This window comes from Papio anubis, chromosome 1 (genome assembly GCF_008728515.1).
Source record: "Papio anubis isolate 15944 chromosome 1, Panubis1.0, whole genome shotgun sequence".
NCBI lineage: Eukaryota > Metazoa > Chordata > Mammalia > Primates > Cercopithecidae > Papio > Papio anubis.
Genome location: NC_044976.1, coordinates 17099064 through 17116243, shown reverse-complemented (window position 1 = coordinate 17116243; position 17180 = coordinate 17099064). Strand labels below are relative to the sequence as shown.

The 17180-nt window shown below is 55.4% G+C and overlaps 1 protein-coding gene across 4 annotated transcripts in view; it reads left to right on the top strand.

Annotated features, from left to right (window-relative positions):
- ALDH4A1 (aldehyde dehydrogenase 4 family member A1) overlaps positions 1-8557 on the top strand; it is a 31951-nt gene extending 23394 nt beyond the window's left edge. For all 4 annotated transcript variants that reach the window (XM_003891218.3, XM_009200527.3, XM_009200530.4 and 1 more), the window contains 7 exons: positions 687-760; positions 2430-2626; positions 2787-2834; positions 3571-3723; positions 4520-4641; positions 5452-5570; positions 7043-8557. In XM_003891218.3, coding sequence (XP_003891267.1) covers positions 687-760; positions 2430-2626; positions 2787-2834; positions 3571-3723; positions 4520-4641; positions 5452-5570; positions 7043-7155 — 826 coding nt within the window. In that variant the 3' untranslated portion in view covers positions 7156-8557. The remainder of the gene's footprint in view (positions 1-686; positions 761-2429; positions 2627-2786; positions 2835-3570; positions 3724-4519; positions 4642-5451; positions 5571-7042) is intronic.
- Positions 8558-17180: the final 8623 nt, after the last annotated feature.

Below are 17180 nucleotides of genomic sequence, written 5' to 3'. Positions count from 1 at the left end.
AGCGGGTGGAGCGGGCCTGGGCCCCATTCTCCACGCTCTGATGAGCAGCGGGCTTAAAGGTGGGAAGGCCATAAATTAGTATTAGCTACTGTGTCGCTGGCTCCCGGGTGATTAGCATTTTTATTGTTTTGTGGTGCTGAGGTTGGTCACACTTGGAGCCTGGGGAGGAGGCGAGGCCCTCCAGGGTGGCAGCTTCGGGTGGGGCCTGAGTTCCCTCTCCCAGGACTCTGCTTGGTTTGGCCTTTCAGGCCTGGGCGCTGGGCTTGGCGGGGATCCTTCACAGACCACAGCGGGATCTGTCCCCTTCGAGGTACCTGCAGTGTGCCCAGCATGTCTTAAGCACTTGCCTCACACTTGAACTCTCTGCCAGGTCAGGATTGTTCTCCCTGCTTCCCAGATGAGGTGCAGAATTCAAGGCTCAGAGAGGTTAAGTAATGAACCCAGGATCACACAGCGCTGAGTGTCCTCCTGGCTGCAGAGCGTGGACCTCCTCTGCACCATCTTGCTGCCTAGCCCCCTGTTGCCCCCTCCCTGTAGTCTTGGAATGCAGCCTGTTCCCAGCTGCCATCCCTGACTTGGCTCCCACCTCCTGCTGGGCTGCTCCCCACAATGTTCCTCCCTGGGCTTTTCTGCCCCCTTCCTCTGGCCTGGCTCCCTGATCCCCACCCTTTCTCCTGTGGTTCCAGCACCTTCAAACACCTGTGGAAGCAGGTAGCCCAGAACCTGGACCGGTTCCGCACCTTCCCACGCCTGGCTGGAGGTAAGGCCTGCCTCACCTCCTCCTACCCTGTGGCCCCAAGGACCCCTCCCCTGGCCATTATGAAAGAGGAGGGAGGTAGAGGGGATCCAGTCACAGTCAGGTGGATGAACCATTTCAGGCACCAGCACTGCCCAGTGGAACTTTTTGTGATGAGGGATGCGTCCAGGACCTTCACTCTCCAATATGCAGCCACCAGCCACACGAGGCCATGGAGCCCTTGAAGGGTGGCCTGTGTGACTGAGGAACTGCATATCTAGTTTTCTTTCATTTTAATTAAGTTAAATCTTAGTAGCCACTCGTGGCTGGTGGCTGCTGTGTCGGGCAGTGCAGCTCTAAGCTGAGGCAAGTGCAAATGCAGATACCAGAAGTGGGAATGAACTTGTATTTGAAGAAACAAAGCAAGGCCCGTGAGTAGGGAGGTAGGAAGGCTGGTAGGAGAATATGGGCTGAGAGGCAGTCATGGCTGGACCTTGTTGGCATATTAAAATTTTCCCACAAAGAAACCGTTTCATGGTCAAGGAAATTTGGCATGTGTGGTATTAAAGCAAAATGGACTCCTCTCGTGCAGAACTTCTCAGAGCCTTGATTACTCTAATATGCATGGCACATCTTCAAGGGCAAGGTCTGCCATGCAGTATTTCCCACACTCACTGGGCCATGGAACCCCGTTTCTGCAAAGACCCCATGGACCAAGTGTTTTGTGGAGCACATTTTGGGAATGTGCTGAGACATAGAGGGAGGAAGAGCTGCAGCAGAGCTGGGACTGGTGGTTCAGCATGTTTCTCTGGGGTGAAGTAGGGCCCACCAGGGAGTCTGGACCCTGTTCCTGGACTGGTGGGAGCTCAGATGGGGGTGTCAGGGACGGTGAACGCTCCTCAGGGTCAGCTGTGTGGCTTTCTGCTCTCAGAGCCTCCTTCCCTGCCTCCCTGAGGGAGAGAGGCGGCTGGCTACCACTTTCCAACTTGGAGCAGGTGACGTCATCTCTCTGTGCCTCAGTTTTCTTGGCTTGAAATTGGGGATAGTGATGGGAGGTTGTTGTGAGGCTTCAGTCGGATAAAGCGTAGAGTTCTTCGTCCAGAGTTGGGCAGCTGTTAAGTGCTTCCAGCTGCTATTAGCTGCTGCTTCCCACGTGGGGAGGAAACTGAGGCCAGGAGGGTGAAGTGACCTGCCTGAAGCTCCCTCCCACTGGGGAAACGGGGGAGTGGTTTCCAGCATGGGTGAGGAGGAGGGGCCCAGCCCTGGCAGCCGACATGGGGTGGGCTCCCCTGTCCCTCGTGGACAAGGGCTCAGGAAAACCTCACAAAAAGCTGTGCCCACTTCTGGGAATGGACTGGCTTTCGGGGGCCTTGGGTTCTCATCTGTCGTCTGCCGTTGTGTTGGGTAGTTTCAGTCTTCCCATTGGTGTAATGGGGCTGTTGGACCTGATCACCTCTGATGCCCTTCACCCCTCCCTGGGCCTCAGTTTCCTCGTCTGTGGAGTGGGAGAATAGGCCTGGCCCGTGGGTCTCTGGGATGTTGGCCAGCGCTCGCTCTGAGCCTGCTCCTGCTCTGGTCTGCTCTGTGCTCGTGTTGGTCCCGGGGCCATGGATGGCATAGGCGGTGCTTTGGGTCCCTAGGCAGCTGGGGGAGCCGGCTCCCCTGGTCATTTCCCCATCTCCGGCCCCTGTAGAGTGCGGCGGAAAGAACTTCCACTTTGTGCACTGCTCGGCGGATGTGGACAGTGTGGTGAGCGGGACCCTGCGCTCAGCCTTCGAGTACGGCGGCCAGAAGTGTTCCGCCTGCTCGCGTCTCTACGTGCCGCACTCGCTGTGGCCGCAGATCAAAGGGCGGCTGCTGGAGGAGCACGGTCGGATCAAAGTGGGCGACGTGAGTGGCACCGTCACCCCCGCCGCGGCCCAGCGGGGGGCTGATGGGATTGGGTCCCCGGGAGGCTCCTCTGCAGCCAGGGCTGGGGTGTGTGGGGAGGGGGCTCCCTTTGTCTCGGCCTGCAGCGGCTCATCTCTTCTGGCGTCTCCCATGCCTCCAGCCTGCAGAGGATTTTGGGACCTTCTTCTCTGCAGTGATTGATGCCAAGGTACGGGGTGGGAAGTGGGCATTCCTGGGGCGGGGGGGGGGGGGGCAAGCCCTGGAGTGGGTGGGAGAGGGAGGAAGAGATATGGGGAACCCTGACCCGGGGCATGACCCAGCCCCACTGCTTTGATCAAGGTAGCTCAGCAGCCGCACATACACCTCCAGTTTCAGAAAGGGTAGAGTCAGCCGTAGCCAAGAAGAGCTCATCTCGTGGCCACCCTGGAAGCAGGCTCAGCGAGCTCCTAATAGCATTTGCATGTGTGCATGTACACATGTGCTCATGAATGTGTTCATATAGGGCTCTGTGTGGCTACACATGTAGGTCTTTCCATATAAACACATATCCATTTGCACATAAGCACACACGTGGATATGTCAGTAAGTCCAGCCACACGCATGTACATGTAGAAGGCATACAGATCCCTATATGCTTCAAGAGACATGTGACCATGCATATGCCTATATATGCATTGATTGATGTGTGTCTGTTTATATGGGAGTGCCCCTGTAGTACTAACACATGTACACATGCGTGTGTACACACACACAGTGTGCGTGTCCGTCCTTGTCTCTGCTGTGGCTCAGCCAGACCCTGGCTTTTGCCCTTGGTGTCCCCCGCCCCTGCCCCTATTTCAGGAGTTGGGCCCTTCAGGTGCAGGTTTTTCGGGGTGAGTGTGTTGTGGGGGCTGCCGCAGGGATGCCTTCCCAGCCTCTTTGACCTCCCTCCCTGCCCACCCCAGTCCTTTGCCCGTATCAAGAAGTGGCTGGAGCACGCGCGCTCCTCGCCCAGCCTCACCATCCTGGCCGGGGGCAAGTGTGATGACTCCGTGGGCTATTTTGTGGAACCCTGCATCGTGGAAAGCAAGGACCCTCAGGAGCCCATCATGAAGGAGGTGACTGGGGCGGGCAGCCTGGGGTCCAGAGGAGGACAGTCCCACCGGAGCACAGCACACACACAGTTCTCCTGGAGACATTCTCCTGTTTCACAGATGAGGCCCTAAAGGGAGACCCTAAAAGGGAATGCCTCCTACCAGGAGAGGGTGGAACCAGGTTTTGAGCTCAGGCTGCCTGACTCCAAATCCAGGGCTGTGTCCTTGGCTCTGGCTGGGTCTGAGCACTGCCACGGCCCACAGCAGCCACGGCCACCGCAGTCATAATGGCTGACATTGATAGACTTACTGTGGGGCCAGCCGTGGCTGAGCACTTGGCTGAGATGAGGTGGTTGTTACTGTTCCCATTTTACAGATGAGAAACTGAGGTCAAGGCACTTGTCCAAGTTGGCAGTGCAGGGCTGGAGTCTGCCTGTGAAGATCTTCCCCCAGCCCCTTGGTAGCAGAGGGAACCATGAACCCTTCTGGAGGGAATGGTATCTCTGGGCAACTCTCATGCCAGCTGCTGCTGGAAGCCTCTGGAACCTGGACCCTTTGTTCTCCGGGTGTGGGTTTGGCAGGGAGAGCCAGGAAATGTTTGCATCTTTTGCCGGCTTGCAGTGGGATGGACAGGGCAGGGAGCTGGGCACGTTGCTGTTGTGGAGGGCCCCCAGGAGGCGGCGGCACCCGACCCTTCTTGCAGACACTGAAGTGTAGACTGAGGCCCAGAGACTGGGGAGAGGGGATTCAGAGCAGGGGCACTGGGAGGGCTCAGGGCCCTGGCCCCGTGGAGGGCCTGATGCTGGGGCATCTCTCCTAGGAGATCTTCGGGCCTGTACTGACTGTGTACGTCTACCCGGATGACAAGTACAAGGAGACACTGCAGCTGGTTGACAGCACCACCAGTTATGGCCTCACGGGGGCAGTGTTCTCCCAGGATAAGTGAGTGGCCAGGCCGCAGCCCTGGTGCTGTGCTCTGGGTGTCCTGTCCCTGTCGGCCCTCGCCCCATCCCCACCTCCTGGACGTGGCTCCCAGTAATAATGCCGCCACTACCTTCTCTCTGTCCCCTCCCCTCAGCCCAGGCAGGCAGCCAGGGCTCCCCACATGGGCCCACAGCAGCAGGCTCTTTGTTGCCAGTACTGGTGGTGCCAGTGCCAGGGTGCCACTGGGGACCAGTGAATCTGAACCTCTAGGGGCAGGGCCAGGAATTGGTGCCTTTAACCGGCTCTGCAGGATCTGGTGGGGCCACACTGAGCAAGGCGATTGTCCCATGCTGCAGAGCAGGGCAGGCCAGGGGCTGCAGAGGCAGGATTCGAACCTGGGTCCCATAAGGCTAAACTTGAAGCTTCGCCTCTTCTTTCCTCCACGTCACTGGTTGCCCCCGTGTCTGCCTCTGTGAGCGAGTGGAGGTGAACTTGGAGAGGGAGGAAGGGTGGGGGCCTGGGAGCTAGAGGGCCCCCTGCTCCTGAGGGACAGGAACATTGGACCAGGACAGGCCACTCCCTTGAACTTCACAGTAGCCCTGCGATGAGACGTGCCAAGCCCCTCCCCAGAGGAGGAAGCTGGGCTCAGAGACTGGGTAACCTGACTGAAGGCCCACAGCCAACAGCTGGCCAGCATCCCTCATCCCCGACTCGGCCTCGTGCTGAACCTGGAAAGCCAGTGTGGGCTGGAACAGGGGTGTTGAGGCTGGAGCTGGGGCTGGAGGGCAGATGAGCTGGTTGCTCTGTCACCACTGCCCTGCTTTGTAGGGACGTCGTGCAGGAGGCCACAAAGGTGCTAAGGAATGCTGCCGGCAACTTCTACATCAACGACAAGTCCACCGGCTCGGTGGTGGGCCAGCAGCCCTTCGGGGGGGCCCGAGCCTCTGGTGAGTGGGTCCCCCTTCCCACAGGGGAGCTGAGTTCCTGGTGGGAGACCCTCAGTGCTGCGTCTCGAGGGGCTTCAGAGTAACAGGAAGGATACCATTTACTGAGCGCTGATTGTGGGCCAAGCAAGTGCGCTAGCTCAGGGTCCTTTCAGCGCACTTGTGAGCAAAGGGACTATTCTTCCCATTTTACAGAGGAGGAAACTGAGGCTCAAGGCCACATGGCCCTGGTGGGGTTGTAACTTTGGTTCCAGCAACCGTGTTTCCTGCACCATAGCCAGTGTCCCTTAAGTCCAACCAGCTCTACTTCACAGTGGGAAACTGAGGCTCAGAAGGAGCAACGGCTTGCCAAAGGTGACTGCTCCTGAGTGGCAGAGCCAGGGCTGAACCCTGGCGTGCTGGGGTTTCCCACACCAACCAGTTCTCCAGTTCTTGGTGGACACTGGCTGGGCGTCCTAGAGTTTAACTTGATGCTAACTGCCTGGGGTTAGTGCAGACCCCACAGGTTAAGAACTCAGTCCCATAAGACTGATCCCCCAACTTCAGATGCCAATCGCAAGTACTGGGACCCCAGGTTAGCCACACCTTGTCTGACTTGGCGACACATCAGAAGTTCCCACTTCAGTGTCGATACTTTGTTAGAACGGCTCACGGAACCCACGGGAAGCATACTTACTATTACCCGTGTATTGCAGAGGGGATTTTAAAGGATACAGATGACCAGCCAGACACGCAGACACATAGGGCAAAGACTGGAAGGGTCCCCAGCATGGGTACCTCCGTTACTCTGGAGTTTGGGGCTGTGCCACCCCCTTGGCACGTGGATGTGTTCACCAATCTGGAAGCTTTCCTGACCCTCTCCTTTTAGGTTTTTATGGAGGCTTCATTACACAGGCATGATTGATTCAATCATTGGCCATCGGGGTCGACTCAACCTCCAACCTCTCTGCCCTTCCTGGGCTGAAGGTTCCAAGCCTCTAATCACCGGGTTGGTTCCTTTGCCAATCAGCACCATCCTGCAAGAGCCCTCATTAGCATAAACTCATGTGTGATTAGAAGGGGCTTGTTATGAATAACCCCCATCACTCAGGAAATTCCAAGAGCTCTGGCTAGGAACCAGGGATGAAGGCTAGACGTGTACTTCTTATGGCACCCCAGGACCGTGCCAGGTCCCTGCCTCTCAGTCCAATACCCTCTCCATGCCGCACCCTGCCTCTTAGACATCCTAGCATCCCAGCAAGGATGCAAGGCTGGGTGCGATGTGGAGAGAACAATGGAGGCTTCCCAGCAGACTGGAGACTGGAGACAGGGGCTCCTGTCCATCCCTCTGGCTCTTCTGCATGCCCCAAGCTTGGCAGCAGGCCCGCTGCTATCTGCCCGCGCCGCTGGCCCGTTGATTCCATCATCTCCTCCCTTCCCCTTCTGCCCAGGCTGTTGTGTCTTTTCAGAGAAAAACAGAAGTGTCTTTTCTGCAGGAACCAATGACAAGCCAGGGGGCCCACACTACATCCTCCGCTGGACGTCGCCCCAGGTCATCAAGGAGACACATAAGCCCCTGGGGGACTGGAGCTACGCGTACATGCAGTGAGCCCTGCTCGGACTCCACCATCCTGCTGTCTGTCTGTCCAGGCAGCCGACCTCACTGCACAGACCCCGCTCCAGCCCCTCCACCCCTTCTTCATGCACAGCTGCCTTTCTAGAATCCAGGCTTGATCTCCTTCCTACCACTGTATTCTGGCCTCTCCCATGCCTCAGGCTCTGGTTTGAGACCATGCTGGGGAGGAACAGGGCCACTACCCCTTATCCCACTGGCCATGTGGGAGGTATGACTGTGGTGCCTGGCAGGTTCTCCCTCTCCCCTCCACTGGGCCCAGTGGCTCAGGGACCTGGGGAAGGGAGATGGAGCGGCTCTCGGGATCCTTTGGGGAAATGGAGGCCATTCTCGGCCCCTTGGCAAATCTCACCACTCACAGAGGCTCCTGGCCTTGATCCCTGCCCCTCCAGGTGTCCAGGGTAAAGTGTAACTCAGGTTGACCTGTGGGGCACAGGGGGCACCAGCTGGCCTTACCCTCTCTGGTCTGGGCTGTCTACCTTCCTCACTGTATCTTTGCCCAGACTCACCTGGGCCAGTAAGCCCCTGTACCCAGCCATACACCTTAGATGCCGGCATGCCTTTCTCCAGGTGCCTGTGTTCGGCAGAGGCCCATGTGATTCCTGGTCTGCGCCACATGGCGGGGCTGGGGGGCCGCTGGAGGCCACCTGCCAAGGCGTGGGATGGGCCGTGATGCTGGAAAACCTTGGATGGGCCTTCGTCCTACGTCAGCCTTCCCTCGGATCCTCAGGCCCTACCTCTAGAGACCTCCACTCCTAGAGCCAGTCTCAGGGTCTGGGATTTCCCTGCAGAAGCTCAGCCACCACCATGCCATGGTGACACAGGCCGAGGCAGACATTGCCCCTCCCTTCTCCCACCCCCCAGAGGCCTGGCCTTGGGTTCCTCAGCCTGGGCTTAGGACGTTGCCTGTAGAATCCTCCTCCTCTGCGTGGGAGTGGCTCTGTGTGGACCAGTCCCTCACTGGCCCATTCTTTTTTTGACACAGCCAATCTGTGACCACGATTCCTTCTACAGATGCCTCCTGCTTGGATTCTGAGTGGTCAGGGATCCATAAAGCATGACTTTCAAGGACGGTTTTTAGGGCACTGTGAAAGTGTTGGGACTTCCTCCAGGATGCCTGCATGGGACCCCCCCTGGAGCTGGTGTGGCCGTTCCCCAAGTGCCACCGGCTCATGGATGGGGGTGGGTACCGGTGCCACCTGGGCTGGCTGTGGGTTCTGTGTCCTTCCAGGATCTGTGTCATTTCCCATGAGGGGCCAGGGCAGGTGGCTGGGGGGACACAGGCTGGAGTGTTCTCCATTCTACTGGTTCTACACTGTGAGGTGGCAATGGGATTTGCTCTGATGCCACCCAATAAAATACCTGTTACTTAATCAAAGAGGTTGATGGTCTTTCTGGAGGGGATGGTGGTGGCAGCCAACATCTTTTAAATCTGGTGGCATTGCCAGTGTGTCAGCCGGTCACGGGCACAGTGCTCTCTGACCTTCTCTCTGACCTTCTATCCCTTCATCCATAAGATGGGGTAAGCGCCCCCTCCCCCTGCCATGGGTCATCATGAGAATTGAATGAGTTAATATATACACATGCTTAGAATAGTGCCAGACACATAATGATTCAAAAATATTACCCATAAGGCTGGGTGCGGTGGCTGATGCCTGTAATCCCAGCACTATGGGAGGCTGAGATGGGCGGATCACTTGAGGCCTGGAGTTTGAGACCAGCCTGGCCAACATGGTGAAACCCTATCTCTACTAAAAATAAAAAAAAAAACAGGCATGGCGGTATGCACCTGTAATCCCAGCTACTTGGGGAGGCTGAGGCAGGAGAGTCACTTGAACCTGGGAAGCAGAGGTTGTGGTGAGCTGAGATCACGCCACTGCACTCCAGCCTGGGTGACAAAGCAAGGCTCTGCCTCAAAAAAAAAAAAAAAAAAAAAGTTACCCTCTACCCATTTTCATTGTAAGAACCACTATCCTGTGTTGTGATGGTTAATTTTATGTGTCAATTTGGCTGGGCATGGTGCCCAGGTATTCGGTCAAACATTCTGGGTGTTTCTGTGAAGGTGTATTTGGATGAGATTAACATTTACATCAGTGGAGTTTTAAAAGTAAAAAGCAAGGCAGATGACCCTTCATCCTGTGGGTGGGCGTGGTCTCATCAGCTGAAGGTCTTAATAGAGTGAAGCAGGAGCTCTCCACGCAGGAAGGAATTCTGCCAGCAGATGACCCTCGCACTGAATTGCTGCAGCTCTTCCCCGGGCCTCCAGCCTGCTGGGCTGCCGTGCAGATTTTGGACTTAGTAAGCCTCCATAATCGCATGAGCCAATTCTTAAAACCTCTGTCTTGCTCCTGTTCTGTGTCTCTGGAGGACCCTGACGAATATGTGTGCCGAAGTCCCAGGGTATGTCTCCTTACAACAGCCTTTGGAAGGAAATTCTGCCACATTCCCATTTGGAGAGAAGGAAATTTAGGTACAGAGGTCAGGGGACTTCCTGGGGGTATGGTAGTGCTGAGACATAAACCCTGCTCTGTCTGATTCCACAGTCTGTTCTCTCTCCTTCACCCAGATGTCCACGGCTCGTGCTGAGCTGTCTTGGAAAGACACTCAGCTGGCCAAACGATGACTGAGAGGAGCCACTGTGGCCAGTTAGCTTGAGCCCAGGGCTGTGGGCCACCAGGCAGGCCAGGTGACTTGTGGAGGGGCGGAAACGTGTGACCTGGCCTGTCCCCACCTGCCCATGATGTAAAAGGGGCTGTTTTGTAAACCACAGTGACACCTCCAGGGACAATAGGCAATACCCAGAGTGCCCTAGGCTGGAATACAGAAGGGAAGGGTGGCAACTGCATTTATAGTCATGGGACTGGCAGGCTGTGAATGGGTTTGAACTGCTGGTGTGACTTGCTCAAGATCACACTGAGACAGACTTGGCTAATTACTAAATGCTTTACCTACCTGGTTGCTTAGAGCCTTGGCGGTGACCTTACCAGGTAACTGTGGCAGGACCCATGGAGGTCGGAGGCGGGATAATTAGTGCAAGCTCATGCAGCTGGTTAGGATGAAGGCTGGGGCTTGCACTCGGGTCTGTGGGTGCCCGTAGCCCATGCTCCTCGCCACCTGCTCCACTGGGCCCCTGACTTCCAAGCTCCTCCTCTCCCACTGTTATTTTATCCAACCCTCCCCAACCTGCCGCCTTTGCCTCCTTTTGAACTAGGGGTGACTCAAAGCTATTGCTTACCCTGTTCTTTCTCCTCTCCCTCGTCCCCTAGACTTGGGGCTGGTGGCTCTTGAGGGCCCAGTGACTGCTCGGGGAACTGAGGCCTCTTTGCATGGTCACCACAGTAAGTCCCTATGTCTGCGGTGGCCCAAGAAACCCCTTCATTTCCCTGCTGTGGCCAGGGCCAGGGCCTGGAGCATGAACCATTTGACTGAGGCCGGATGTCCCTGCCACCACTGTCCCACGGGCCGCCAGTGGAGCATGCCCTCTAAGGAAATGAGGGGCCACCTGTGCTGGCTGCAGGCCACCAGGCTGACCCGGAGCTCCCGGGGGGGTCAGGGGAAGCAGCAGGAGGCAGACCCACCCTCTGCAGAGAGTTTTCATTTTCACTAGTTCATCTCCCCGAATGCATCGTCTTATTTCCTGGGTGTTCTGTTTAGGGGCCGGATTAGTGAATAACAAAAGCCACCGTTGTTTGAACACAGGCTGTGTGCCAGGCATTGGGCTAAATGCTTCGGACATCATGGCCTCGGATCCTCACGGCAATCTCATAAAGTAGGTGCTGTTGCTTCCATTTTACAGAGGAGGAAACTGTGGCACCGATGGGTTAAGTAACTAACATGCCTGTAGGAAATGAGCAGACTGGGTTTCAGTCCCACACCTCTGACTCCTAAGCCCCTGGCCATAACCACCACCGCACGGTGCCCTGGAGCTGGACAGGCGCTGGGCTCAAATCCCACCCTTAGCCCCTGGTTCCTGTGCCTTGACCTCCCAGCTTCAGACTCCTCCAGGAGCTGAGGACCAAATGAAATACTTAAAAACAAAACGCTGCATCCCATGGCCTGCCGGGGCGAGGTGCCCAATCAATGTGAACTTTTAATTTTCAACCTCAACACTTCTTCATCCTAGATAGGTATGTTTCCAGGAAAGAGGAGAAGCCAGATTTAAATGAGCACCTATTCATAGGTCAATTGTTCCTATGAATTCCCTTGGACCACCTGGCCTGTGAGATAGTATTTTAGCCCCATTTCACGGGTGAGGACTGAGGCTGACAGAGGTGAAGAGAGACCTGCTTAGTAAGGGACAGAGAAGAACAGAACTTGTTTCTGATGACCATACCATCAACCCCTTGTCCTCATCCCCCACAGGAATCCATCCTTCTGGGTGGTCTGTGCATGGGTGGGAGGCGGCATTGCTGCTGTCATGGCTCTGAACACAACCAGCCAGCCTTGTCCTTCTGTGTCCGGGGGGCTGCCAGCCCCCTTGGATGATGGAGCAGGTACCACACGCCCCTCAGGCACCCAAGGTAGAGCAAAAAGCTGTTTCAGGCCTCTGCCATGCTTTCCCTCAGCCCTATGTGCCCAGGCAGCTGCCCTCTTTCCCTGAGCGTCTGGTCCATAGAGGTTGGACGGAGCTGACGTTCTGTTGGGCACCTGCTCCGGGATGTGCATCGGGGCAGGCATCGCTGGAGGGAGAGTGAGGCTTAGCGAGGGAAATGCCCAGAAGAGGCCACGCAGCAAGTGGCAGAGACAGAACTGGAACCCCAGTGAGTCAGATTAGAGTCTTAGTTGACAGTCACAGAGAGTCATAGACCCTAGCCTTTCACTAGGGCTGAAATTGAGGGCACGCCTGTAACCCCAGCACTTTGGGAAGCTGAGGCAGAGGATCACTTGAGGTCGAGAGTTCGAGACCAGCCTGGCCAACGCGGTGAAACCCCGTGTCTACTAAAAATACAAAAATTAACCGGGCGTGGTGATGGGCACCTGTAATCCCAGCTACAGAGGAGGCTGAGGCAGGAGAATCGCTTGAATCTGGGAGACGGAGGTTGCAGTGAGCTGAGATCATGCCGTTGCACTCCAGCCTGGGTGACAGAGTGAGACTCCATCTCAAAAATAAAAATTAAAAAAAATTGAGGGTCCCTTGCCAGTACTATGCCAGGCATGAAGCCATCGGCACTGGAGTGCATCATTTATTGGTGAGCACTTACTGAGCAGGTGCTTGATGTATTACCTCATTTAATCACCATTTGAGGGTGCCTGTGGCCGTTTTACAGGTGGGGAAGCTTCGAGGAGTCAAAGCCTGCTTGTTGTCCCCTGTCCCTTGGGCCAGGCTGGGGCCTCAGGAGCCCCACAGAATAGGACCACTCCCTCATCCTCATCCCAGCCCTTTACTTTCCATCAAGATCTCCCTGAGCCTCTTCCTTCCCAGGCTGAACATCTTTTATTCCTTCAGCTACTCTCTGTGCGATATCGTTTCTGGATCTTCGTCTACCTAGTGACCTGCTCTGGTGATGCCAGGGAGTACATTCTGGAATCACCCTGAACTGGGATCCAGGCTGTGTGACCTTGGCTGAATCACATCCCCTCTCTGGGCCTCAGTCTACCCTGCTGTCAAATGGGGACGTAATGTTGATAGTACTCATCCCTTACAGTTGTTAGGAGGATTGAATGATCTGAAACATGAAAACAGATTTATTGCTGGGCCTGGTGGCCAGGAACAGGTCAGTCAACATTAGGCAGTACTGTTAAGGTCATACACCCATGTGAGGTCTGATCACCACATCACACGGCAGGATGATCACCTCTCTTATTCTGGACAATCTGCTCTTTTGGCTATAATCTTAAATTTCACTTGGCTTACACTAATGCAATGGAAAGATTAAGAGCTCTGGAGTTCCATGAAAGTGAATTCAGGCCAGGCGCGGTGGTTCTTGCCTGTAATCCCAGCACATTGGGAGGCCGAGGAGGGAGATCACTTGAGGGCAGGAGTTTCAGACTAGACTGGACAATGTAGTGAGACCCCACTTCTACAAAAAGAAATGTTTAAAAATTAGCCAGGCATGCTGGTGTGTGATTGTGCTCTCAGCTACTTGAGAGGCTGAGGCAAGAGATCTCTTGAGCCCAGGAGGTTGAAGCTAAGTGAGCCATGATCATGCCACTGCACTCCAGCTTGGGCAACAGAGCAAGAGAGCAAGATCCTTTCTCTTAAAAAAGAAAAAAAGAGTCAATTCCCAGTGACTTTGGACAAGCCATGTAACTCCCTGAGTTTTGGTTTCTTCATCTGTACAATGGGAATAAAAAATCCTTCACAGAATTCTGGAGAGCAGATGTGGTGATGTTTGAAAGCATTGCAGAGGCTCCATAAAAGCTGCTTCCTTTCCTTTAGACTTTAGTTACTATTACCCTGTTGGTTCTTATTGAGCTTGTGGTCATTTGAGACCTCCAGCTCTTTTTCTGGTTGAGAGGAACCTGCTCACCATCACTCAGCAAAGTTTGGTGAGGAGGCTTGAGTGGATCCCTGAGTGCAAAAGAGTACCCCAACCACAGCAGAGTCCCTTCCTCAGGTCTTAGGAGCCCACACCACTCCACTCCTTGGACTTCTTGTCTCAGAGGAGTCGGGTGAGGAGTGCCGATGAGGCTCGGCCCTCTGAGAACTGGCTTTGAGGCCTTCCCAGCAACCCTCCTCCGAGGTGCTTCTGAACCAAGTGGATTGGCTTAGGGACTGCTCATCCCCCAGACCTTTCCTGGGGTGGCCCTGCATGCTTACCCTCTCCCCATCATAAGCCAGACTGGAGGTGGGTTTCTAGCAGCCCAGGTTTGTCCTGGAGTATGGAGTGCTGGTGAGAAACAGAGAGAGAGAATGGTGGGTGGGGAAGGAGGAGACAGGAGCGAATGGAGAGCTATGCAAGCAGAGAGACAGAGGCAGATCAGAGGGTGGGGCAGGAGCAGCAGCTGATGTATCCCCCAGTCCCTAGCGTCAGGACCCTCTTGGGGGCTCCCCCTGTGCCCCAGCCCCCATCCAACCACAGGGCAGGGGGAGGAAGGATGTTCAGGGCAGCCCCTTCCAGCTGACATGCCCATTTCCTTTCCGTGCACCTCAGGGGAAGCAGACGCCAAGGCAAATGGGCAGCTCCTGGCTTGCTGTTTCCATGGCTCACCCCTCTCTCCCTCCCCCGTGGACTTTGCATAAGTCTGTCATGGCTGTTGGTCACCTTGGCAGCCACACAGGTATGAGCATGGGGATGGCAGGCCCTGGACCAGACGGTGAGGGTGATGGCTGGGGCTGGCCTGCACTGTGTCCAGCCATGTGGGGGCACGTGCTGTGTGTGCGGCACTGAAGGATAATCCCAGTGACATTCCCAGGCATTCCCAGGCATCTGTCCTCAGGGAAGCCACTGCTCTGGACGGCATCTGCTTGCCCCTCCTAGATAATGTCAGGGCCCGAGGGGACCTTGCCGATCATCTCAGCTCAGAGTTCTCGGATGAGTCTCAAGGGCTGGCAATACCCTGGATGTGGGTGCATGGCTGCATTTGTTGGCGTTGTGTTGGCGTGCAGGGCTTTCGTCAGAATCTCAAAAGGATGCTCATCCCAAAACCATTAAGAAGCACTGAATCCATTTTACAGCTGGGAGGATGAGGCCCAGAGAATGGAATTGACTTGCTCAAGGGCAGCATCGCAAGTTGGGGCAGAGCCGGACCAGGATTTTGACTCTCTGTCCAGTGCGCCTTCAGATTTTGGTCTTCAGAGACATCATCTATCCATACTGGCAGCCCACACTAAAAAGTTTTTCCTGTCAATGGAACCCCTCATTATTTCTTCCTTGTTGGAGCCCCTGAGTCTCCACCACTCCCATTAGCCCCCATTAGGGTGTTGGGTTGTTCCAATCCACATACTTGCTATGTGCTTTTGAATAAGTTACTGCTCCTCTCTGAACCTCAATCTCCTCTTCTGCAAAATGAAGAGATAGTAGCACCTTAAAAGTTAGAGTAGGCCAGGTGCAGTGGCTCATGCCTGTGTGTCTTCCAGTGTGCACTGGCCTCACCAGGGCTCTGGTTTCTGTCTCCCGTTGCCACACAGTCGGCTCAGCTGGTGCCCACTGGATTAACAGCTTGCTTAGCCATTCTTGTTCTCTACCACTCTCCCGTCCTAAACCCTGAGACTGGGGCATTGGGCCGACTGACATGGAGGCAGATAAAGATAGTGCAAAGAGGGCAAAGAGAGCCTCCCCACTCTATAGATGCGGAAACGGAGACCCAGAGAGGGGAGAGTCAGGCCCAGAGCCCACACTTCCCAACACCCCACGCAGGGCGCTTCCTTTTGTTTTATGAGTCCCCACCTCCCATCCCCTGGTTTACCCAAAGAGGGACAGGGACAGGCCCCGATCACACAGCCAATTCTGCCTCTTCCTGCAGCACCAGGAGGCCTCCCCCTGTTGATTTAAAGGCCCACAGGATGACCCTGCCCCAGGAGTGGTCAGGGGCAGGGGAGGGGGTGCCCTGAGATCAGGGCTATATCCTGTGGTTCCCAGTTAACTTAGATACTCTCTCTCTCTCTCTCTCTGGCATACCCTCACCCCTAAGCTTTGCCAAATAATGTGGCTTTTCTAGAAGTCTCCAGAACATTCCAGGGCCTCCTGGCCTCTTTATTCCCCAATTCAGAACTGACATGTGCAGTCATAGGTGACTTCTTGTGGCTGTACCAGGAATGAATCCTTCCCCAACACCTGGGGTGCGACCTGCGTTGAGGGAGGGCAGGGCCATCCTGGAGGTGCAGTGGCAGCTTCTGTAGGCAGAACACACTTAGCACTGGGGCTAAGAGCTTGGGCAGCCTGGATGTACATTCTGGCTTTACCACCTAGTAGCTTTGTGACTTCTGGAAAGCTGCTTAGCCTGTCTGAGCTTCAGTTTCCTCATCTTCAAAATGGTAGTAAAAATGACTACCTTGAAGGGGAGTTGTGAGAATTAAATGATAATGTATATAGAATGCTTCACACAGTGCCTGGCATTTAACAGACTCTGGGTGGATTTAATACACACTTGGCGTGGTGATTTACACCTGTCATCCCAGCACTTTAGCAGGCAGAGGAGGGAGGACCGTTTAAGGCCAGGAGTTCAGACCATTCTGGGCAACATAAAGAGACCCCTATCTCTACAAAAAATTAAAAAACTTAGCTGGGTGTGGCGGCACATGCCTGTAGTCCTAGCTACTCAGGAGGCTGAGGTGGGAGGATCAGCTGAGCCCAGAAGGTCGAGGCTGCAGTGAGTTTTGATCACGCCACTGCACTCCAGCCTGGGTGGCAGAGACCCTGTCTCTAAAAAACAGAAACAATAAATCACACTCTGGGAAAGGCGCTATTCATTGTCATGACCCACTCATAAACCCCTAGGTATTTAGCAGGGCAGGCATCTGTGGCCTTGGAGGCCCCTAGAATGCTATCCCCGGAAGATCCTCCAGGGACCCAGACCCAAGGAGGCCAGTGTGGCTATGGTTTGTGGCACGTGGTGCAGGAGAGACCAGGCTGGAAAGACTGGGAAAGGGAGGATAAGTGAGCTGGGGCCAGGCTGGAGAGACCGGGAAAGGGAGGATGAGTGAGCTGGGGCCAGGCTGGAGAGACCGGGAAAGGGAGGATGAGTGAGCTGGGGCCAGGCTGGAGACCGGAAAGGAGGATAGGTGAGCTGGGGCCAGGCTGGAGAGGCCTCAAATGCCAGAACAAGGAGCTCAGACTTGATCCAGCTGGTGACAGGGAGCCCCCGGCGGGTATTAGAGCAGAGGAGTGATGAACTGAGAGCTGTGGTATGGGGTTTTCAACAGTCAGTGTGGGGCAGATGGAGAGGTGCAGAAAGGGGGTGATGAGGGTCTGCAGGGGGTGTGGTGTGGAAAGTGGGAGGGTGTAGAGAGAATCCATGAGGCAGCGGCGGGTCAGCGCTGGGGTTTGGGCCAGCAGACATGGAGGCAGACATGGGCAGTGCAAAAAAGGGCTCTCCACTATACAGATGAGGAAACTGAG